Here is a 26410-nt window from a genome sequence, read left to right as displayed (position 1 = left end):
GTTACTGTAGTTACATATACAGCCGATCGAGTTTGGAAATTTAATTTTAACTGCTAATCTGTACGTCACGCCTCCTTTATGTACATACTTTCTGTGTAGCCTGGAATTGAAACTTGGATATTTTATGTGTCAGTCAATAATTTAACCACAGTGTAACCAAGTACTGTGGTCGAGGTCATTGAACTGATAGGTGTCACCAATAGTATTGTTATTTCTCTCTTGACCTTGACTACTTCCCATTTCCCTGACATGGACACCAAGAGAATTATACAATTTTATTACATGTTAGTATCAAAAAGACTTTAAACTCCTTTTCTGTCTCTTTCGCTTATATTGATAAAACCTAGGCATAATGCAATGAGTTACTCTCTATATGTATAGCGAGTTGTACCACCGGGTTAAAGTACTTTAACAGATCATATGTATATATACAGTGTTCTAATTTGGGGTGGGGATTGGGAGCCGAGTGGTTAGCGCGTGCGCGTTGTATCATTAGGTCTGTCATTGAGTCAACTGGCGTGGTTTCGATTCCCCGGTTGTACGTGTCAACGAAGAGGGTCGCCCGTCCTACCTTTTGGGTTTTCTCCGGGTCCCCCGGTTTCCACCCACTGGTAAAGCCCCTTACGCGCAATCATATGTTAGTCCCGAATTGACATAGTTTGTTAGAGTGGACGTTAAACCCCATTTTTTTTCTCTCTCTCTATATCAAAAATTATTTCGATTCAGTTTAAAGGGTAACGAGTAGTTACTCTCTCTCTCTCTCTCTCTCTCTCTCTCTCTAATTGGGGTTGTTAATTGTTATAAAGAGCTTATAATTATATTTGTGCATTTTCTGTTACAATCGTCTCGTTTGCGCGACCCCTAAAAGTTTATCAGAGACTGAAAGACCGGGTTGATTATCATGGTTAGAACGTGCGCACTGTATCATAAGGTCTGTCATTGGGTCAACTGGTGTGTTTTCGATTCCTCGGTTGTACGTGACCTGTTCAACCTCGTGGGTTTTCTCCAGGTCCTCCGGTTTCCTCCCAATGCTAACCACTGCTAAAGACCCCTACGCGCAAGCGAATTATTGAAATAAAATTGAACCATATGTTAGTCAAGAGATTACCTAGTTTGTGTCGAGTGGATGTTAAACTCTCTCTCTCTCTCTCTCTCTCTCTCTCTCTCTCCCCCCTCTTTTGGATGCGAAATAAATCCACAAAACCTGCCTTTAAGACAATATAGATGTCCCAGAAACTTGCAAGAAGTCGCTAATACTATTACATCAACTTTTGTTAGTACTAAGTTTAGTGACATAAGTCCATATCTCTCTAACCCCTGTTCGACCCCTGGACTCGAGACATTTAGATGAAATGTTCAACCTTGAACTTTAATTTATGTAAATTAATATAGGTTACAGCATCCGTTTATTGTTAAGTAGAACCATTTATTATGATAAATCACAGCAACGAATTCGTCATAATTAGAACATAACATTGCGTCGGTTTTGAAAGTTGGGTACATAATTTTTAGGACAGCAAAAATGGTAAGCAAATCATTTACTAAACAATTACGAAAAAATAACCAGTCGGTCCGTGTTTTAATCCGAGAAGTTCCCCGGACTTTTCCACCTTGAGTGCAAGATGAAGGTCCTGGCAAGCAACATAGTCTAGTCGGGACAAAAATAACCTGAAGTGCACGTGAAAGAGCTATTTGCAATTGGAAATGGGTGAAGAGTAGGCGTCGGGCAACATTTAGTACACTTTATAACGTTTGCCCATCTTCATTAGTCCGCCGTTTGGAGTACAACAGTTGGACGTTAAACCACATTCGATTTCAGTTTGTCCTGATCTCATTTACCACATACGCGATAAGAATTAAAATATGTGATCGGTATTAGGTTCAAAAATTGAGCTTAGTAAGAAAAATGATTCTCGGCCTAGGGTTCAGGGGGCTCCCTCACGAAACGTAAATCACTTCTGTACCTGTTGAATTGAAACTAAAAACTACGATTGTGTTTACATTCTTCATATAAGGATTTGACAGTTGATGCTAGGAGATTCGTTTTTTTTAAATATTGATTAGGGCTACTCGGCTAGAAATCTGTTCTGTTTAGTTTGGTCTGAATCTTGACTCCGCTATTATATATATCGTGAATCTAAGGCTAAGAGCACACGAACCGACCATAGTCTTTCAGCCATGAAGTGAAATGAAATGCGATTTCGCGTCCTACTTTTCTGCACCAAAACAACAGTTTACTTTAGAACAAAAAGGTACGTGCATATTTGTCAATAAATGCAAAAATTGACTTTGAAAGTTTAAGAATTCAGTTTAAAAGAACACACTTGTTTTTTGTTTTTTTTTAAAAAAAGATTCTTGTGAAAACAATAAAGATCGAACAATTTGCGCTGTGTATACACTGTTTATGTGACCTAATCGCCACAACTATTAAACAGAGCTATATATCTCAGATAAAGAAATGGCCTCCATCATTTTTGCCTGACCAAATAGGCATAACTATCATGCACGATTATCCAGACACGAATGTGTACTGTGTGCTTACTGATCGCCAGTTAAACGTGAGAATTGAACGTTTGCGTTGATTTCACGAGTCTTTCACACACCAGGCCTATTGCCCCTTTTTGTTCTTTAAAATATATATATATATATGGGACGGCCCACCTTAACGATAAATGTTTATTTTTTCAGATCAATTCTTGTATCAAGATATTGTGTTTATATATATTTTTTAATAACTTACACCAAACAGGTGAATATGAAAAATTTTCTATACCCATTTCTCTCCCCACCACACCTTCCTTTTGCATGGACACGTTTATTCACTGTTTTATTTTAATTCGTGAATGCCGCCAAAGAGGTAATACATTTATGTTTGCCTGCCTATATAAAGGAATAAACCCCAGCAACTCCACCAGGTAAATTTGGTGTTTGAATGCATTTAAATTCAAGTTGAGCATTGGGCTCCTTTTATCTGTACAAAAGTAAACTTGATTTGTACAATGGACCTTGTATGAATTGAATTGTTAAGGACTGAATAAGAAACTTTTTGTTAGCGAGTACACTTTACACTTTTGATTGTAGTCTGTAATAAACCTATATCTCCAATTAGCGAGTGTCGTTCATGGTATGCCTATTGTGTCCTTGTCACCTGATGCCATTTCGAATATATTTGAGAAGTTAACAGTTTTCTGTGTACTTTTGCATTAGTGACATTTATATGGATTACTTCAATGACATTTAGAAGCAGAATAATTCTTCTGTAATTGTTTGATTGGGGGAGATATTTTTGTGAGCACTTTACAACATTTGTAATTTTGGGCTTTTTCACAATGTCGACAAACTTAATTATCTAATTCTCGTTTGGCCTCAAATGTTATATAAATCATTAGTTGGACATTTATTCAAATGCCGAGCCCATAATCAACTTTCTAGACTGTCGAATCATTTTGATTTTCAACGGACTTTTACACGATTGGCAGTAAATAGTATAATTTAAAGGAGCTACATCGCTAATATTTTGGATCTAGAAATTGACAGAAATGGGTCGCAAAGCATATAATAATGTAATGTGAATGTATATAAACTGATGTACACTCAATTGTTTCTGTTTTTACTGTAATTTCTAATCCGTTACGTCTGCGAAATACGCTAGAAGTCTAAATCGAAGGCAATCTCTAACGTCTGGTTATTCCACTCTATACCGATAGTATTTATTGCGCATGCTTACCAGATAAGAATATGAGGCCACCGTTTGACTTGACTTGTGGAATATATCAAGCCTCGTTCTGCGGGTCCCTTGTTTCATATGGCGCTGAAATGCACCATGGTACACGATTCGTGTACCAATGGTAAAATGTTTATTTTGTCTTAATTATTGGATATCAGAAGCCCATCTTTTCCCCGTAATATCACAACATCAATGTTGATTTAAATTGACAAATAGTTTGTGTTTTCAATATCGAAGATTTTGGATGATATTGAGTTAGAGACTTAGCTACTTTAAACATGGATTATCGAGACTGTTTATTATCGTAACAACATTAGCAATACCAATCGAGACTACACTGTTCTTCAAACGGCCACAACTACGCCAAGAATCGACTACTTTGACTAAAACTTTCACGATATTCCCTTTTCATTATCTATTTTGAACTATTATAGAGAGAACTGTCAGCACTTTATCTAAATATTACATAATGCATCCTTAACCTGTAATGATATAGTTCTAGTTAAACCTGTAATAAATGTTTTATCTGGGTTAGATGGTGTGTGTGACTAGCTTAAACATACATTATGCAACAGCTAAATCTGCCTATTGCAGGTCTTTCTTTAGGCCTGAGCTGTTACCGTAATTATTAATTAGACATTAATTAACTTATCCAGACCATAATCAACTCTCGATGTCATCGTTAGCCTGTGATATTTACTGGATTAGGATCCGATGTGCTGCTCAACTTTCATTCATGATTTAATCATGAAATGGATAATCGACTGGTTCTTTTTTATCTTGTCGACTTTAGTAATGATGATCGGGGCTAGGCCAAAAATTCAATCGCTATATTCTCGGTTCAGAATGGATCAATTTGACTGAAATTTTCAGCAAATTCCCTTTACACTACCTAGTTTTGAACTATTATAGTGAGAACTGTCACCTCCTTATCTAATCTCCCATAATGTAACTTTAACCTGTAATGAATGTTTAACTTGATTAGTATTTCTGACTAGTTTAACCTGTAATGAATGTTCAGCTTGATTAGAAGTGGTGTGTGTGAGACTAGTTAAACCTGTAATAAATGTTTAACTTGATTAGAAGTGATGTGTGTGACCAGTTTAACCTGTAATGAATGTTTTATCTTGATTAGATGGTGTTTGTGATAGTTCTAGTGAAACCTGTAACGAATGTTTTACAAATAATGAACCTCAAGATCAATGTGGATGGTGCAAACAAATGGTAAATATTTTAGTACTTATGTACATGTATATAATTATATATATATCAAACTTTGGGGGTTGGGTGGCCGAATAGTTAGCGCGTGCGCGTTGTATCATAAGGTCTTTCATTGAGTCAGCTGGCGTGGTTTCGATTCCCCGGTTGTACGTGACAAGGAGTCCAACCTCGTAGGTTTTCTCGGGGTCCTCTGGTTCCCCTACGCGCGAGCGAACTATTGAAATAAAATTGAACAATACGTTAGTCTCGAAATGACTTAGCTTGTGTCGAGTGGACGTCAAACCCCATCGTCTCTTTGGTGAGCTCGTATTTTGACCCCTAAAATGATAAACCGTGCAAATTACTTTGAGGAGAAGAGAAGAGCGAATCGCTTAACGTACCACATTTACTACATCACCTATACAGTACGCCTAGTCGTTCGGATGGCGTTCACGGTCTGCGTGCACGTAAAAGAACCATTAATAGTTGGAATTTGATGACGAGTGGTGTCTTCATTAGCCTAATTAGTGCAAAAAAGTAATTATCTATGATATTAAATGCCACCTTTCTGTCACTCATCTGCTCGCGCTTCTTTACTAGCGACCCTACTCCTTGTCACGTACACCCGTCGAATCGAAACCACGCCCTTGACTCAATGACAGACTTCATGATACAGCGCGCACGTGCTAACCATTCAGCCATCCACCCCCCTAATAAGCTACTCAAAGTGTAGATTAGATAATATTCCCTTTGGTTTAAGATAGATCAAATACCTGTCAGGATAGCTCTAACATGGAAAGGAAATATTCTCATAGAGCGAAACGGAACTGGTTGGTGTAACTCTCTGAAAACTTTTCGCATGTTTCTTGCCTCATCACGAACACTAAACAATAAACCAAGAAACGATAACTCCACATCTGTTGAATGTCTGATGTCACAAATACGATAATACAATTAAGCAAGTGTGGGCAATGAAATCAGGTATAACGTCTCATCACCACACTGCTTCGATCATTTTGAGACTTACATATGTTAGTTTTTGGACCAGGAAATTGTTGTTTACCGCCATTCATCTTGTTCTTCAAAAAAGCCTAAGACCGATCGGCATGAAAATTGGCACACTTGTTCTTTGAACAATTTGGCATGGATTTTTGAATTTCATCCAACAACTTGGTCAGTTCCTAGTCACGCTATTTTGTTTCAGAATTTTACCCAAGCTCGATGTGGGAGGATAAGTGAACTACAGACAAGTGGGTGTCCTAGAGATAGAATCGAAGTGAAAGACGCCGGTTTAGGCACCACATTACGACGAGTAAGTAGCTGTAGATACTGTACTTTGTTTCAATGGCATTTAATAATATATTGTTGAACTGGATATACACAGGTCACATTACATATGGAACACATTTACTTAATGATATCAATAAAATGAGTACTGATTTCTTTTCATGTATATAATTTTATCATTGATTGATATACAGACTATAGAGAAGCCTAATCGAAATGAAGCTCAGTAATACACAGTCATTATAAAACATAGAATTAGGTTCTATTAGATTAACAGATTGCCAATGGTAACGTGTCTAATGATATGGAGAAGACGTTTGTCACGGCAGCTCTATCGTGCCTGATAACGATAAGATGATTGTTGTTGGAACGTCGGACTTTTTGAATAAAAACCATGTTTTTCACCATTATTTAATAGTATGTACATAACAGATCTGTTTATTATATGTTTTATATACTTTGTACGAGGAGAGGGGTGATATAGGCTATGCCTGTTCCCTGATCCCTTTTCATAAATTTGAAATAAAATATTGTTTACAACCCCCCCCCCCCAAAAAAAAAACCCCAGTGACTGTTTTCCACTGGTGTTCTGTTATGTCTTTCCCAATCGCTAAATGCCACTAAAAAATTGTTACTGACAGGTTTTAATTTATAATGTACTGCTTTGTAGAATGAAGATTTATCTCCCCTGATCCCAATAAGACCACAGTCTGCACTAACGATTATTCCTGTCAATTCAGGTAAAAACATTGATATTTATGTTGTAAATGTGAGTATATACCTTGTCTGTCAGTAATGGTAGATAATGATTATGTCTTACATACAGAAGGATCTGTACAAAAATGATTATAAAAACATAATTGAAAACAACATTGACAGACTTTTATGTCACAGAATACACGACGTAATTATATTCCCCCACGTCATCACAAAGACGCGAACAAAGCTCACTACAAATATACACACAGTTTGTGGTAATTTTCAATTTAGTGGGTAGTTATGCAATGCCAGAGGGACATAACGGTTTACATTTTGAAATCCAACTGCCAAGTGATCATTTATGCGCACGTCACGGATGGATCTCGTTTTTGTCGTCCAATCTCATCGACTAGACACACAAACTATCCTTATCAGCCCGACAGGTGTAACCCCAAATCACTGATTAACATTTGTTTTATATTGTAGCGAGAAGTATTCAATTTGAAATGCGAGCCGTGAAGGTAGGTTGTTAGTAGTGTATAGTGTAAATCTCTGTTAGTACTTTTAAGTTCTACGGCAAATTGTGAGCAGTCTGTTGAATTGTTTTTATCATTCAATATTACATTCTACAGTAGATATCGCTTATTTGATTGGTCAGCGCGTTGTATCTTAAGGTCTCTCATTGAGTCAACTGGCGTGGTTTCGATTCCCCGGTTGTACGTGACAAGGAGTAGGGTCGCCTGTCCAGCCTCGTGGGTTTCCTCCGACTCCCCCGATTTCCTCCCACTGCTAAAGACCCCTACGCGCAACCATATGTTAATCCCGAAATAACCTAGCCTGTGTCGAGTGGACGTTCTCTCTCTCTCTCTCTCTCTCTCTCTAGATTGTAGTTTGCAAGTATGCATATTGCTTAAAATGGCGCATCGTGACTTGAAATATTTCACTTGCGAATTCCACAATGGTTTCGTCAATTAGGAAGTTTAAAATTCTTTTGATGTCATTTGAGGAACGTTTGCTTGCCACAATCGTGCGTATGAATAGAGTGTGTGTGTCATTGTATTTTACGACCGTGTATCTGTATGTAATTTCATGATTGACTGATAACAAAGTAATAATATAGAGATGTGGATAAAATCCTTGAATTAGCTATGATAAAACTGTGTAAATATTCCCGTACCTCTGTAACAATTTCAGTCATCAGAGAAATATATAATTAAAGATACATTATGGGAGATTAGATAAAGAACTGACAGTTCTCAGTATAATAGTTAAAAACTAGATAATGTAAATGGATTTTACTGAAAATTTCAGCATAATAGTTAAAAACTAGATAATGTAAATGGAATTTATTGAAAATTTCAGTCAAATTGATCCACTCTCAACCGAGGATTTAGCAATTTAATTTTTGGCCTAGCCTCGATCATCTTTACTTAAGTCGGTACGATAAAAAAACCCAAACATAGTCTCGATTATCCATTTCATGATTAAATCATGAATGAAAGCTGAACAGCAAATCGGATCATAATCCAGTAAATATCGCAGATTAGCGATGACATCGAGAGTTGATTATGGTCTGGATAAGTTAATTAATGTCTAATTACTAATTTAGATAACATTTCAGGCCTAAAGAAAGACCTGCAATAGACAGATTTAGCTCTTGCATGATGCATGTTTAAGTAACATGATTTGTTAGCTACATTTTTTTACCAAGTAAATATAAAAGTTGTGTGTAATACTCTAGTAGATACAGCGCAACCTGCCTCGCTTATATATATTTGACACCATGAAGAAATGACAGCAATTACTTCTTTTCGACTTTTTATATGTATTTGTTTAAAACTATAACATATTTAGGAAGTATTTTAAAATGCATTTAAAGGGTTCAAATATTTTTTTTTAGAGATGGTTAACCTTCAGAGTGTCTAATCCAAGGAACATCCAGGTAGAAGTTACGTCATCATGTAGCAGGTATTTGTTTTAAGTCTCAATCAAATGGCAATCTCTAGCGTCTGCTTATTCTAGTCTACACAGATAGTATTTATTGCGCATGCTCTCCAGGTATGCGTCACCGTTTGACATGACTTGTGGAATATGTCTACCCTCATTCTTCGACTCCCTTGTTACAAATGTTTATTTTGTCTTAAATATTGGATTTCAGAAGTCATCTTTTCCCCTCTCCACAATACATCGAAAACAAAACTTGTGTGAATGTCAACAAAGGGACTTGTGTGAAAATTATAAAATACAAGATTGTGTTCTTTTCTAGTACATTAATGATACATTATGGGAGATTCGATAACGAGTTGACAGTTCTCACTATAATAGTTAAAAACTAAATAATGTAAAGGCAATTTGCTGAAAATTTCATTCAAATTGATCCACTATGAACCGAGAACAAAGCGATTGAATTTCTGCCTAGCCTTGATCATCATTACTAAAGTCAGTACGATAAACAGCATAGTCTCGATTATCCACTTAATCGTTAAATCATGAAGGAAAGTTATGCAGTAAATCGGTTCACAATTCACTAAAGATCGCGGGCTAGCGATGCCATCTAGAGTTGATTATGGTCTGGATAGGTTAATAAAATTAATAATTTAGATAACATTTCAGGCCCAAAGAAAGACCTGCAATAGACAGATTTAGCTCTTGCATAATGTATGTTTAACTATAGAATTGATAATTATCAGATGTTAGTTTCAAATTGATGGAAATAGCATGACTAGATGATAAACCCCATTCAATTTTATGTTTGACTTGTTAAAAGGGTAACTGACATTTGGAGTTACCTACTAATGTTTTTAAAGTTATTGTCCTTGTATCCAAAGTCAGCTGTTTCCGGGAAGTTTTAACTAACTTGCCGAGATTCCAGAGTAATTATTTTTAAAACTCCAAACCTTTTTAACAGCTCGGACTACTTGGCAGACGGTTGACCTACTTTTTGTTTCCTGACCACCTATGTTATATACACGTAAAACTGCCATGTTTTGGTTGTGTTTTTTTGCCTAAATATTGTAATAATGTATGTATAGATTTTAGAGACCAGGGCCCTTATTCACAAAAACTTAAACTAAGATACAATCGAAATTTTAAGAAATACTGCAATTCGATTGGCTGAACAATATGCAAATTGGATATATGCATTGATTTTACTGGTCAGCCAATCGAATTGCAGTATTTCTTAAAATTTCGATTGTATAATTAGTTTAAGTATTCGTGAATAAGGGCCCAAGATAATAACTTTCAATATAAAAAAAACAAAACATTTTTTTCAACAGATTTCGTTGGCGGAACAATGGACGAGGCCGATGTTCTCGACTTACAGTTGGACAAACGGTAAATTCTAAAATGAAATTATGTTGTATTAGTTATTTTCCGTATATGACGTGCTCATAATTTAAAATGTACCAAGAACAAAGTATGAGGGTTCTGAACTGATCATGGTAATGCAAGTCGGAATTTACCACCTTCACCACAGCATGTTTATAACACTACTTGAGGATTAGCGCTATGACGTATGAACAAGTACGATATTACTATATACATTAAAATACAGAAATATAGAACTATATTTTATGTATTTCTAGGACTATGAACAAGGAACCGAACACGACGTCATCGGCAATTGTAATGCCATATCAATAATCGAAGTAGTATACTTATCGATGCGCAAGTTTCTAAGGAACACGCATGTCAAGTTTCATTTCAATCGTACTTGAAAGTCGCCCGGAAGAATAACAAAAAGATGGGTAGTGCTTGATCCAAAATTCAGTATTCAGATGTCGTGTACTGTAAAGAAGCATTTACCACTGTTGTCAATTGTGATTGCAAACTTTAGACAGATTTTCATTTCACTCAAAGATGCATTATGTAAGATTTGGATAAAGAGCTGGCAGTTCGGGCTATACTATATATAGTTCCCAAATAGATAATTCAAAATTAATATATTGAAAATTTCTTTCAAATAACTATATTTTGAACGACGGTATAACTGTTTGAAGATAATTTTTTTTATGGTAGAAACATTCCTCGTTAATCGAGACTCAGCCCCGCTTCCCTTACTTTTAAATTAAATCATTAAATGGCGGTCGTATTTTAATCCGTTTACATCTGCGCCATCCGATAGTCTAGAGAGTTGATTACAGGCTTTTCATGTATTAATAATAATTTATATAACATTTGAAGCTCTTACATAATGCATCTTTTATTTGTTTTCAGGTAAATTTTAGTCTTATTCTCAGAACAGAAGACTGTGGCACATCGGGAAGGTAAAAAATACTATCTTCGTGACATATTAACATTACTAGTACTAACGCTGAATTTACCAAATGATTCTAGCGCGTTTCCTGTGCAATGAGAGCTAGTCAGAAAAGCAGGGCCTTCCTTTTGATAACATGTGTGTGTTAGTTAGACAGAATCGATCCTCCTATACATTGATCAAAGAGCCCCACTGGGTCTAGTTTATCGGACTCTATAGGTAGACATGATCAACATAATATATTATGTAAGTTATGTAATTCGATGATTTACCATGGAAAAGACACAATTTTTACTACCAAGATAATGTACTTCGCAATTTGTAATTAAATTGTTTATGATATTGTTTATTGTATATAATGTATATTTTCCAGGGTGATAGTATCCATACCTCGAAGTAGTCAGAAGTTTGTAGTTGACGTCGAATCGTTGTGTGGTTGTGAGTGTTCGAAACGAGTGGTAAGTCATACCCATCTGATTTATTCAAGACAAAAAGTCGGGAATAATATCACCCGTTTTAATATTATACTGGCAAATAATATCACCCGTTTTAATATTATACTGGCAAATAATATCCACACGTTTTAAAATTTTATTGGCAAGGAATATCCACCGGTTGTAATAGTATATTGGCAAATAATATCCACCGGTTTTATTATTATAACAGCCATGGATATTGACCTGTATCCACCGGTTGTAATAGTATGTTGACAAGTAATATCTACCGGTTTTATTATTATAACAGCCATGGATATTCACCTGTATCCACCGGTTGTAATAGTATATTGACAAGTAATATCCATCGGTTTTATTATTATAACAGCCATGGATATCCACCTGTTTTAATTATTATACCTGTTTCAATATTATATCAGTAAGGACAACGCACCGTTTTATTACTATAACGGTGAGGAATATCATCCCGTTTTCATTATTATAAAATAAAACTTATTTTCAGAATATTAAAATGACACCATAGTTTATTTATAATGGGAATAATGTATTTCTTTAGAATATTATTGAAAGCCAGTAATGGTGATTCTTATTGAATAGCGTGAGAGCCCAGTGTAATTGTTATGACAATCCTTATTTCAAAAATACAATGCAGCCAACAAACTTACTAGTCTCTATCACCCCAAAAAATATTCTACGAATATTAGTCTGTATGCGTTGTCAACATCTGAAAATAATAGGTCATCGGCTAGATTATCCAGTCTTTTACATTATCATAGACAAAGACTAAGGGAGGTAACTAGTTATAAAACAAGATGTTGACGCCCATTGAAAGAATGCCATTTAAAAGACTCCATTTGATTGCATTGCCAGTTCAATATCCAACACTGTTAATTTTTTTATTGTAAAATTTCTCCCTCCATGGGCCATAATAATATATAGGTTTTTTTAAATTAATTCTAATTCGTCGTCACGGTTCATGTTTGTTTATATTAATGTAAGAATTATGGGATTTATTGCGGAAAGGGGCACAACACTTACTTGACTTGGCCAAAGATACTGGATAATCAACCACATTAAAAACCAAACTCCCGGTTACGCATGGGCAATGGACTTTTCGTCAAATATTGACAACGGTCCCAGACCGATTCTGGGTGACCGAGACTACAAACTTACTAAGTTTACCGGTTACCATTATTTACATTGCATTCTAGCACCCTCTAACTGTAATCTATTTTCAGACATATGGGGCACCTCAATGTAGTACAAATGGTAATTTAGTGTGTGGTCAGTGTGAATGTAACGAGGGATATGTGGGTAGATACTGTTTTTGTCATGAAATGGAAGATAATCCAGAAAGATGTCGAGAACGGTAAGAGTTAATTCCTATGAATTTTGATGATTTATTCAATCAATCAATCAATCAATCAACACCTAATTTGTATAGCTCAAACAATACTTCAAAGTTTATGTGGATTCTGTTAGTGTTTAATTTCGTCAAATAGATGTGTCTTTAAACGTGACTTGAAAATGTCTAGAGTTTTAGATTCTTTGATGTCTAAGTGTAGAGAACTCCAGAGAAAAGGTGTTACATAGTGAAAAGATCTCTACGTCTGCTGGAGTTTTGCAGCAGGAATAACTAATAATGACTTGTTCGATTCGTAAGGAGTGAGTAGATCTTGAATATATTGTGGTGCTTGATTATTGAATGCTTTAAAAGTCAATAACAGTATTTTGAATTTGATTCGCTGATTTGTGGGCAACCAATAGAGGGTTCTTAATGATAGTTTAATGTGATCCCTTTTCCTGGTTCCAGTGACGAGTCGAGCTGAAGTATTCCGAATATAATGAAGCTTCTGCTGCTGTCAGTGTGATAGACCACACAAAAAAGCATTATGTTAATTCAGCCTTGAAGAGATCAGAGCAAGAAGAGGAGTTTTAGATTTTTACACGTTAGACACTTCACACGTTGCTGTACATCTAGTAAAAACTGAAGAACAGCTAGTTTTGGTGTGGGTCTCAAAAGATAGTGTGGAATTGAAGATAGTACTGATGTTATTTGCTTTGTTTGTTGGTTGAATTAACTCCCGGGCGGGAGTTGATGTTTGGTACAAGGACATCAGTCTTGTCTGGATTTAATTTTAAAAAATGAAGAGTCATCCAGTTGATAATATCATCTAAACATCTCTCAACATCCTGTACAATTAATGTTTCTGATGAATGATCCAAGCTGATGTATAACTGTGTATCGTCTACGAATAAGTGGAGTCTAAGTCCATATTTCTGGGCCATTTCACTAAGTGTTCTCGTGAATATTATAAATAAAATTGGCCCCAGGGCTGATCTTTGAGGCACTCATCACAGAATTGAAACAAAGCCCGAAGAAACTCCATTAATGCAGACGGTGTGCTTTCTGTTTGTGAAGTAAAATTATAACCAGTTGAACACATTGTTGCGCAAACCAATTTCAACCCATATTTTGTCTAAAAGATCCTCGATGTCGAGAGTATCAAACGCAGCAAAATCAGCAATACGTCCTGTTGTTGATCAGTGCAGCTGTGGATATCACCACAATGTTTATAAGTGCAGTGTTCGGACTATGGAATAATTGTTTGTAAACCGATTGAAGAGGATTATCAAGAGCACTTTGACTAATATGTCTATATTGTCTCGCTACGATCCATTGCGAATTATTAATCGTACCATTTTAGTTTCTCTTTGTACGGTTGCGTGTACAGTGCTAGGAGAAGTATTTTTGTCTAGACACTGTTGTTTCCAACTGTAGTCACAGAACAAAGACGGCACATAACAAAATATTCATATTGGGGAGGAGGGGGGAAGTGACAGTGTTTCCAGCGTAGTGAACCAATATGGAGCTCCAGGGGCTATTGGAGACCTGTTATTTTGGACATTCATATTTATTAAATGAATGCCATTTAAGACTGAATACAAAACTTTTAACCGATTGAATTCTATCAGGGAGATTACCTACCGTTATATTTAGTTGTAAACCACAATACAACTGGCCTTTAAATTAAGGCCCATTAAAATGCATCATGCCGGATTAAGATAGAAAGTTGACCTTTCTTGCTATAATAGTATAAAAATACATATCTAGAAAAAAGATTTTGTTAATCATTTCAGTCAAATTACTTTATTCTGAGCGAAGTTACGAATCTTTGAAGTTTTGACAAGATTGTCTCGATTGCTACAATAATAAACAAAGTCTGGATTATTCAATATAGCTGTTGTTATTTGTAGTAATAGGGATAGTTTTTTAGATTCGGTAGTGCTATTGTAAAAGTCATAGTTGTAAATTGTTTTTAGACACAATGGTTTTATTTGTAGTAATAGTAATAGTTGTATTTTATTTTAGACCGGTGGTGTTATTTGTAGTAATAGAGATATTTGTATTTTTTATATTTAAACCGGGTGATGCTATTTGTAGTAATAGTGATAGTTGTAAATGTTAATTTAGACCCGGTAGTGTTATTTGTAGTAATAGAGATAGTTGTATTTTTTTATATTTAGACCTGGCGGTGCTATTTGTAGTAATAGGGATAGTTGTAAATGTTAATTTAGACCCGGTAGTGTTATTTGTAGTAAGTTGTATTGTTTTTATTTAGACCGGTGGTGCTATTTGTAACAATAGAGGTAGTTGCAAATGTTAATTTAGACCTGGTGGTGTTATTTGTAGTAATAGAGATAGTTGTATTCTTTTTTTTAATTAGACCTGGTGGTGCTATTTGTAGCAATAGAGGTAGTTGCACATGTGGGTTCTGTGGTTGTGGATCACGTGCTCCTGGCGCGGTAAGTTCCATTTCTATAATCTGTTCATATTATAACTAATTTTTGGTGAAACTACCAATACAATTTTGCAATAATTCGGTAGTGACAGGGCCAGACTCAGTATTTAATTATTATTTAAAAAAAAGGGTTGGGATCAGGGGCGGAATGATTGTAGAGGTTGTTTTCCAGAATATATCCCGATGTTTCTAGCTTATGCACAAGTTAATTATTATTTTATCAAAAGCGACGTAAATGCAAGACTAAAATGTCCCTCGCGATTTTAATAAACCTTTTATTATTACAGGATTTATTTTATGGCCGATTTTGTGAATGTGATGATTACAGTTGTTCTTATTTCAATGGTCGAATATGTGGAGGTAAGTAATTGTTCTTAAAGATGCGTTCCCACATACAAACGGTGAGATTTGATGATATCTAAAAATATAAATAAATAAACGTAAGGAAATACTCCAATCGGTAAAAATCCATTTTAAGCAGCATTGTTTGTCACGTGACTTGGCTGAGAGTGTCCAAATCTGCTTTTATTTGTCGTTACTTGCGGTTCATTTACCATAAATATCAATGTCTAAGTAAATGCTTGGATTACCCATGAGTGATACCCTTACATTTTGTCCTGTGTTTTTCAGGAACTCCCAATATTGTTCTAGTAAAATTAGGTATCTCTAACATACCAAATTTACCATACTTTTTTTGGAAAATAACTGCCTTATAAATACTTTCGCTAATGGTGGGTCTTAAAACATTTTTGACCGAAATCAGTTGTGCCAGATCGCACCTTTTCCGCTAAAGTGTGACACTACGCAGTTTACGCTTGCAGGATTCCTTCACCTTTCTTAGACTGAATCACGGTTTCTGCTACCAGTTATTTCTGTGTCATGGATCGTTAAAAATGATAGATATCCTATTGCGTTAACGATCAGACATCGGGTCAGAATTTTCCGCACCTTTGGTACAGTACAAATTAGTTTGACGCAACGGCGTGCTCTAATACAGCTCTTGCCCAAACATGGTCAAGAATCCGCCCTGGTAGTTGACGCCCCTAACCCTTTTATATAAATTAGATCAGCGCGTTTTCTCGGGAGATGGTTGGGCGAAATAGCCAGGGTAGACATCATAGGTTTTAATCGTGGTTAACGTTTAAATACATAAAGAACAATAGCTGTGTCGATGTTGTAGATTATATTATTGTAACCTATAAAGATACCTTATTTATCACAACGTCAAGTCCTACTTTGACACACGACAGTGTGACACTGAAGATTAGGTCGTCATGACACAGAGTACGTGTCCCCAGAATGTCACATTGTCTTGTTTGGTGCCGTCACGACCCAGGATCTCGACCTTGATTTTACAGTCAAGTAAGTAACTTTCGCTGTCTACTTATTTCGAAAAAACAATGGCTGAAGCATTTTATCAAAATTTAACAGCTCAATTGGTGGGTTTGTCTTCATCGATCTCAACAAATTCTGTTGCAAATATTACTGAACCTTATAATTGCGATCCAAGGCATTTTCGAGATTGGATAAACAATGTATAAAAATATATAGTCTTTTGGCAACAATAGCGCTTTTCAGACGAGTAGGGGGGTGGTAAGTAATTTCATTCAGATATACCTGACTGCAACCCCAGACGCGACATGGGATCAGATAAAAACAGAGCTGGCAAATACATTCGCCGAAATAACCGATCCGCAACAAGACCTTTCGTTGCTAAGGAGAATTAAGCAAAGACCCGAGGAAAATGTACAGGTCTATGCAGAAAGATTGTTGGCGCTGGCGAATGAGGCTTTCACTAATTACAAGGCGGAGCCGAAAATAGATAGGCAGCTAATTAGCCTCTTCGTATGGTACGATAGCATAAAAACAAAACTTCTTAGGGACGACCCTCTAACATTTGTCGCTGCGGTGGAAATGGCGAGGACAGAACAAAACATAAGAAAACGCTTTTCGCTAAGGTTAGGAAAAGAGCCACGGATGCGACCGCCACGGGAATCGGAACAGCCGCAGCCGATGGATGTTAGCTATCTGCGTCGAAGACAGTGCAATATATGTCACCGACGAGGCCATGCTCTTACTTCGTTTTATCACCTCCAGAGTAGAACCCTGCACGACGTCTTGTCGAAAAAGATTAAAGATAGTCAGTGCCGGACTGGTGTGCCGAAGGCCCACCTGTCAGGTCATTGACCAAGGCCTACACAAAGTACGCGCCGAAGGCGCGCGAGCTTCCGAGAGGGGTCTGGGAGGGGGGGGGGGTTCTACCCCATGAAAATTTTGAAAATTGACAACCGCAAACTCATTTTCCAAGCATTTCATACCAAAGCAGAAGAAGGCAAATTTTTGATTTCCTAATACAATTAGATAACAGAATGACCTAAGAGCACTTATCATAAGATGCATTTGAGAATTCTCTTCAGTGTCAAAACAGGTTAAAAGATGAATTACAGGTTCTCTGTATAATGAGGTCAAACTCATAATGTTCTTTCCTTGTAGTACACTTCTTTTTTTTGTGTTGTTTGTCAGTCATTTTTTTCCTATCTTTTCTTTCTCCTGTCTTGTGTCCTGTCCTCTCCTTTCTTCTTTCTTTTCTTTCCTCCCCTTCTCCTTTATTTCTCTTTTCTTTTTTCTTTCTCTTTTTTCTTTTTTCTTTCTCTTTTTTTTCTTTTTTCTTTTTTCTTTATAGGCTTAGGCCCACTTTTTTTTAATGAGCTTAGGCCCACCTGTCACGGACAGGTGGACAGGTAGGCCCAGTCCGGCACTGACGATAGTTACAACTCTTGGGATTTGTATCTCAATCAAACACTTGTTGCAATACGATTTAGTATTAGTGAATCAACGAAATTTTTACCATTTTATTTATTGTACAATAGAGACTTTAACTTACCCCTTGACAATATTCTCAGGCCTAGACGAAAGTATGTAGGAACAGATATACATAAAATAGCGTTACAAAACCAACACCAGTCCTTTTTGTTAGTCCATAAGCGTCGAAAGAAAGCACAAAGAAAGCAGGCTAAATATGCGAATCGCAACACGACAGATACCCCTTTCAAAGTAGGAGACCCAGTTTACTATAAAAATCATCATCGGAAAAATAAATTACAGGAAAGGTGGACGCCCTATTATCGAATTATTGAGAAAACCTCCCCTGTTACATTCGTTATTAATAATCAACTGACGGGAAAATCCACTAAGGTCCATGCTGAGCATTTAAGATAAGCAAAAATAGATGATTGGGATATGCCCAAAGGTGAGCCTAACCAGAGACCATTAGGCAAGACATAGTATGTTGTCGATCCGTCTGATTCTAGTTCATCGTCAGAGGACGAAGTTAATGACCCTGAGGATGAATTACCTTGCAAAGCGTTTTAGGCGCGAACGTGGAAGTTCATCCAGCGAAGATGATATTGCGTTAATGGAACTCGCCAACCGTATACAAGCCCGAGATAGAGATGAATCGGCCATGTCCGATGAAGGCGACTCGTTGGGTACGGATAGTGAATCGAGTGATTCCACAATAACAGATGCGAATAGCAACCACGGTGACCGTGAAAATGTCACGGGTATTAGTGACACGGTCATGGATATAAGTGAAGCGTACGTCGCTAAAGTGAAAAATGATAATGATCAGCTAAACAAAAATAATAGTGGTAACCGGAAAAGACTTAGAAAGTTGTTTAGAGCTTTGTCTGGTTTACTGTAACTGTTATAGTTACCTTTATATTTAGCGCACTTTGTGAGTAACTACTTGTTACTTTATTTTGTGTAATTAATGTTGGTAAGAATAAAGGTTAATGTCCTTTGTTATAATATATTTTAGGTTGAGCATGGAATTTCTACTTTTCTTTCTGTTTCTTGGCTTGGTGCACTCATGTGCTGTTGTTGATAAAAGAAAATGTAATTTTTCGACCAATTAACAAGATAGATACAAGGTCTCGCTGGTTAGTTACGTTAATACATGATTTAATACCCTTCGGTAGGTTTATATCAATCCCTTCACTTGATCTAGAACGAAGTCTCGCCGAAATAGACTAAATTTTAGCAACATATAACACTACGGAGACGATGGATTTCAAAGAAACGTTTCTTAAGTTGAGAATTGAAAATTTAACAATAGAACAAGCTCATAGTGAATTGTTAGAAACAGTATTAATCCCTATTGTAGGCAAGGCTTTGAGGTTCTTATTTGGAACAGTTTCTGAAAGTGATTTAGACACAATTTGGCACAATATTAAAAGTCTGTCAGACAATCAACAGACTATAACCCATGTGGTGAAGAAAAGTCTGTCACTTCTCAATGTATCTCGAATGGAGATAAATACAAATCGTTTAGCTATTTCCAGACTGCAAACTGCGTTGGGTATGCTTGATAAAAAGGTCGTTGATATTGTGAAGGATTTTAAAACCCACCTTTTTCAACTGGAAAAATTTATTCATTTGTACTTGCGCTTAAATTTGGTTGTGGACGATATACAATTAATGATATTAAGGGCTGAATTATATGTAGAAGACTTGCGACAAGTCATCTGAAAGAATTTCTCCATCTTCGTTAAAGAAATTGTTGCTCGGAATTCGAGAACATATTCCAAACAGCGTAAAATTACCATATAATCCGATGGAGAACCTCTTCAATTATTATAAAACAGTAACGTGTACTAGTGTTTTGGACTCTAGTCGTATTTTGATCATAATGTCTATTCGACTATTAGATTCTGGTGGTGCGTATGACTTATATCACACGCACTATTTACCAATACCTATGAATTCACAACTTATGGCCAGTAAATCCAATGCTATTCGTAAAATGGTTGCTCACTATAGCTTAGAGACACCATATTTAGCTGTTAGTGTGGATCGTACGAAATACGTTCGGTTGGGTAAAGAGGAAATTGATCAATGTAGTGATCCACAATTTAAATTTTGTCGAATTCAAAGTCCAATTTATCCAACAAATTTAAATCGTCTATGCATAGTCACCTTGTTTATTCAGGACGAAGCACGAATAAAAAATTTATGCAAGGTTAATGTAAAGCCCACCAGTATACTTCCGATTGCAGAATATTTAAACAATGGATTATGGGTAGTTACAACGCGAAGTAAGTTCCGTCGGACAATTGTTTATCACGATCCAAACCTTGTCCATTCGACAGTTGTCGTAACTCCGCCGCTAGATATAATACAACTAAATATGACCTGTGGGGCGACAAGTGACGACATAATTTTGGCAGCATTTTTTGAACATGAAAGTACGATCATAAAAAACGTGTCTTTTGAAAGACTTATCCAATCGTTTAGGAAAACATTAGAAAACCTATGGAAGCCTCTTCAAACGGTTTTGGCAAATTATACCCTAACAGAATTGCCCCTACGTTTGAAGGAAGTTGATAAAATTCCGCTAGAAAGTTTGGTTTATGAATTGAATAATCTTAGGTCCATTAATGAAGACAAATCTCAGCTCATTTTGTACTATATCATTATTGGCATGGGAGCAACAGTCATATTCGTAATTTTGGCTGTTGCTAGTTGTTGTAAATACAACCAAAAATTTAATCATTTAATAAGCCATTGTTTTAAGAGAAATAGTAAAAACCACAGAGAAGTTACCGAACGCACAGAGCACGAAACCGATGTACAGATGGTGTACAGATCGGATGAAGGATCCCGTGAAGTCACTCTACCCTCAACGTCCATGGAATCAGCAACCTACATCACAGCTCCGACTGATGTTACATCCATGCCAATTGGTACACCGGCGACTATAGACAAAATGTGCCCTGAATTGGCAATGGAAGATATTCAGAAAGTTTTTCCTGCACCGAATCCGTCCAAACGTGGCCGATGAATGGAACTTAATTAAGGGAATTGGTGTACAATCAGTGAGAAAACAAAACTCAGTGAAAATGAAACATTGTGTGAGCCGGAACCTACTGTGTGCGGTTTTCTCCCATGTGTGTGCGGGTGTGTGTGTGTGTGTGTGTGTACACTTACAGTGTATTGTGCTATAAATATCCATGATGTAATCCCCTATAGTATTCTAGTATAACCATATATTCTATATCAATGTTTACATTATATCCTATACGAATATCCCTGGCTCTTTGAAATTAAAATTGTACACATCCGAGTGAAAACAGTTCAACTCTCTTAATGCGATATATATATAGCAACTGGCTGGCTATGTTAAGGCCTACCCATATACGTTTGTGTTGAACTCACAAACGAAAATTAATGAGGGGCGAATTGTGACACTACGCAGATTGCGCTCCTGCTACCATTTTTTTCTGGAAGAGGGCTACTGTTGTGTCATGGTTCGTTAAAAATGATATCCTATTGCGTTAACGATCAGACATCAGGTCAGAGGTCTCCGCACCGTTGGTACAGTACAAATTAGGTTGACGTAATGGCGTGCTCTAATACAGCTCTTGTCCAAACATGGTCAAGGATCCGCTCTGATAGTTGACGCCCCCAAAATTTTTTAATATAAATTAGACCAGCGCGTTTTCTCAGGAGACGGTTGGGCGAAATAGCCAGGGTAGACATCATATGTTTTAATCGTGGTTAACGTTTAAATACCTAAATAACAAGGTGTGTGGATGTTGTAGAATATATTATTGTAACCTATAAAGATATCTCCAGAGTACAGAAAAGAGGTTGAAGTCTTATTTATCACAACGTCAAGTCCTACTTAGACACAGGACAGTGTGACACAAAAGATTTGGCCGTCCTGACACGTTTCCCCAGCCCAGAGTGTCACAAAAGGACAACGTTGCCTTTCATCGATTTTAGATAATATGTGATAGAACAGGTTAAAAAGATTTCAAATATATTTATCAAAATGATAGCTTGTAAAATAAAGTTCATAATTTTGAAGGACCCGAAAGAGGAAATTGTCGTTGTGGAAGATGTGTATGTAATTCTGGTTATTCTGGTGAAATGTGTGAATTAGTTACTTCTAGTTCTACTGCAAGTTGTCGAGCACTTAATGGTGTAAGTTTTACATTCATTTTCAAGTAAAAGTCATTTTCTGGGATTAGCATAGATTAAATGTACGAAGTGGGCCGCGGGCATCCTTCGGGATTTCATGACGTTTTTCCCCACTTGATATCGTAGGAGTCAACCGGGTTGGCATGGATGGTTGTGTGCGCTGTATAATTCATAATAACCACTAGCGACCTACTAACATTAAGTAACGATGCGTGATTTTAGCTCTATAGACGCCCGTGTTGAATATCAGCTCCCAAATCGTTCAATATTGTTCAGTAGTTACAAATATATGCTCCTTATGTAACAAGACGGCTGCAATATTTATTTACCGTGAACCAAATTGATGGACCTGTTTTAAATTCGTTTGAATCCAAGCCAGAAGATTATCTAGTGCTGGAATTTGAGGGTTTTTTTTTACTTAAATATTAAATAAGCAATCTGAGTAATATTTAGCGTGGAAAAAGCCATGAGAAATTTGATATTTTCCGAAAAATGCAAATCACAATCGTTACTTATTGGAACTGAACGTATTGATAGTCACCTTTATCACTAACGCCGTTGGATACCTCAAAAGTCAACTACGTGGAACATCAAATCACTTAGTCTTTCTTCCCAATGACATTATAACAATTGGATAAAATGTCCTCTGTGTGGCTTTCTACTAAGTATCCTCGACTTCAGGCCCCAACCTATAGACCCAGGTAGCTATACGTTCTTATGCTAACGCTTTCTAGAACGCCTGATGTCATTTCAGAATTATGCAGAAACATTACATCGCTAACTACATGATTGTGCTTGAATTTGTAATTCACCAGCTTCAACAACCCACTCCACTCTGTCCACTTCATATAGCTAGCATTTTAAAATTACAGTTTGTATTGTTTATAGGAAATTTGTAACGGTAAAGGTGATTGCATTTATGGCCGCTGTAGATGTAGTTCCGTATACATGGGACCAACTTGTGAAGATTGTCCAGTAAGTCTTTAAATCAATCGTCTATTGTGTTATATATATCTAACTCTGCGCAAATATATATATTGGGTCATTTTAAGTTTTGGCCAAAGTGCTAGGAAATAGATGTGTAATCAAAACCCAAACTAAACCCAAACAGATATCTTGATTGTACTAGCGTGCCAGAAGGCAAAGGCAAAACCATTTTTCGACCAATTAGTCCCTTTTCGTCTAAAAACAGACACCTTTGATTCCTTACCGATTCCTTAAAATTTGAGATTTTTGGCAAGAAATTAGTTTGTCTATATCGCTCCATCAGGGTAAAATATGCAAATATTCCGACAAAAACCCTACAGCCACACCATTGGACAGCTGTCATATATATGTACATCCAATCGATAATTTTCATAATATACCCATCTCGGATACATTTCCGACTTTTCTATACCTCATTTGATCAAAATGTATATTCATAATGTCCAAAGCAATAGGCCTTTTATATTGGTTAATTTTTCAGACATGTAACGGGCAATGTGCTGTGTTGAAAGATTGTGTAAGATGCACCATCTTTAGATCGGGTCCATTAAGCGATGAACAATGTTACAGACAATGTCGTATATATGGTATTCAACCTGTCGACGCTGTTAATGAATATGGTACGTAATAAATACATAACTTGAACTTAATTTTCAAGCTATCTTCCCGTTTAGTAATATGAGGTGGGATATCACCAAGATTGGAACACTTGATACCACTTCTCGCCTATAGGAAGGTTCAAGCATATCTAGAGTATTGTTGTACGTACACAATCTGTTTTATATATACATATGTATACATATATAAAAATAAAAATAGAAATTAATTTTATTCAAATCATATTAATGTGAATATTATATGCAAAATAAACGAAAACGCGTCTAAATTCAAAATTTCAAGCACTGGCCTTTTAGAAGAACATGTAAATTCCGTGAAAACCACAATATGTCCGTCAAATATAAAGTTAAAACATCTATATCTCAACAAACACTTTGTAGATGTATGTAACTTTGCGTACAATTCCATTTGAATATCCCCAATAGACTGTGTAGTCAATTCACATCAAACCGAAAATTATTTTTCCAACTGACTAAAGCAATTGTCTCTTTTAATGTTATATAGATCAACCAAACATTCCTTAGGCAAAAATTAATCCCGACTGACCGGATTTCCGGCCAGGATTATTACGTATATTGACTAATAACAAAAATACAGCAAATTGTTTTTCTACTTTTAGACCCGGCTATGAAACTGTGCATGTTTGTAGATGACGATTCCTGTCAATACAGGTTTGTGTATGGTCTTGATGAAGATGGGGAACTGGTAGTTAGTGCAGGAAGAACAAAGAGTAAGATAAATTTTAATTACTGTATTCCGGCTACGATTTCTCTAGTATGTACTGGTCTGATTCTGCCACTGGCCTTTTTGATGGCTGTAATGTATTTTACAGAAATGAAAGAGCCAGAAAGATAAGGACCTGTACTTTGACCGTTTTTATTCTTAACCTCAAAGGGTTCGGGGATTTTGAAGAAGTTGATCATCTGATAGTCTACATTCATCATATGATAGTAAACCTTTATCATCTCATAGTATACATTTATCATATGATAGTAAACCTTTATCATCTCATAGTATACATTTATAATATGATAGTATTTATTTATCAACTAATAGTATACTTTACCATCTAATAGTATACATTTATCGTCTGAAAGTATACCTTTATCGTCTGATGGTATACTTTTATCATCTGATTGTATACTTTTATCGTCTGATTGTATACCTTTATCGTCTAATGGTATACCTTTATCGTCTGATGGTATACCTTTATCATCTGATTGTATACCTTTATCGTCTGATAGTATACATTTATCATATGATTGTATACCTTTATCGTCTGATGGTATAATTTATCATCTGATTGTATACCTTCATCGTCTGATGGTATACCTTTATCGTCTAATAGTATACCTTTATCATCTGATTGTATACCTTTCTGTCTGATAGTATACCTTTATCATCTGATTGTATACCTTTATCGTCTAATGGTATACCTTTATCGTCTGATGGTATACCTTTATCATCTGATTGTATACTTTTTCGTCTGATAGTATACCTTTATCATCTGATTGTATACCTTTATCGTCTAATGGTATACCTTTATCGTCTGATGGTATACCTTTATCATCTGATTGTATACTTTTATCGTCTGATAGTATACCTTTTTAATCTGATTGTATACCTTTATCGTCTAATGGTATAATTTATCATCTGATTGTATACCTTCATCGTCTGATGGTATACCTTTATCGTCTAATGGTATACCTTTATCATCTGATTGTATACCTTTATGTCTGATAGTATACCTTTATTATCTGATTGTATACCTTTATCGTCTGATGGTATAATTTATCATCTGATTGTATACCTTTATCGTCTGATGGTATAATTTATCATCTGATTGTATACCTTTATCGTCTGATGGTATACCTTTATCGTCTAATGGTATACCTTTATCATCTGATTGTATACCTTTATCGCCTGATAGTATACCTTTATCATCTGAACGTATACTTTAATCATATGATAATAAACCTTTATCATCTGATGTATACTTTTATCATATGATAGTAAACCTTTATCGTCTGATCTGAAAGTTTACTTTTATCCCCTGATGGTATACATTTATCATCTGATAGTATACGGTACCTTTATCAACTGATAGATTACCTGATAGATTACCTATTACCTGTATGCTCCGATATTATAATTATTTAATTATTTCACATTTCAGTCTGCCCTAGATCAGCTTAAGAAGAGACGAAAAGGCAGTTGGAAAAAATCTAAATATTAATACTTAAAATGAATCTTTTGCTAAGAATAGCAGATATAGATTAAGTTACTTTTGTCAGAAAATTCATATATATTTATTTCTTATATTTCCAAGCCCATATAATAAATCGTTTAATTCTCTCATTTACTAGTCAGAATAAATAAATTTTTCAAATTA

General features: G+C 35.9%; 1 protein-coding gene across 1 annotated transcript; it reads left to right on the top strand.

Moving 5' to 3' along the window:
• The first annotated feature begins 1427 nt into the window (after positions 1-1427).
• LOC126818317 (integrin beta-6) lies at positions 1428-26410 on the top strand. The gene is made up of 18 exons (XM_050545654.2): positions 1428-1525; positions 2689-2749; positions 4863-4951; positions 6132-6239; positions 6885-6954; positions 7400-7434; positions 8814-8881; positions 10192-10249; positions 11132-11181; positions 11545-11629; positions 12865-12995; positions 15355-15433; positions 15717-15789; positions 22301-22416; positions 23302-23388; positions 23882-24020; positions 24638-24748; positions 26195-26410. Exons 1-18 carry the CDS (start codon positions 1523-1525, stop codon positions 26212-26214), a joined length of 1383 nt encoding a protein of 460 aa, XP_050401611.2. The 5' UTR covers positions 1428-1522; the 3' UTR covers positions 26215-26410.

Source organism: Patella vulgata, chromosome 4, assembly GCF_932274485.2.
Source record: "Patella vulgata chromosome 4, xgPatVulg1.2, whole genome shotgun sequence".
NCBI lineage: Eukaryota > Metazoa > Mollusca > Gastropoda > Patellidae > Patella > Patella vulgata.
Note: the sequence above shows the minus strand (reverse complement) of the source record. Positions and strands in the feature narration are given on the sequence as shown.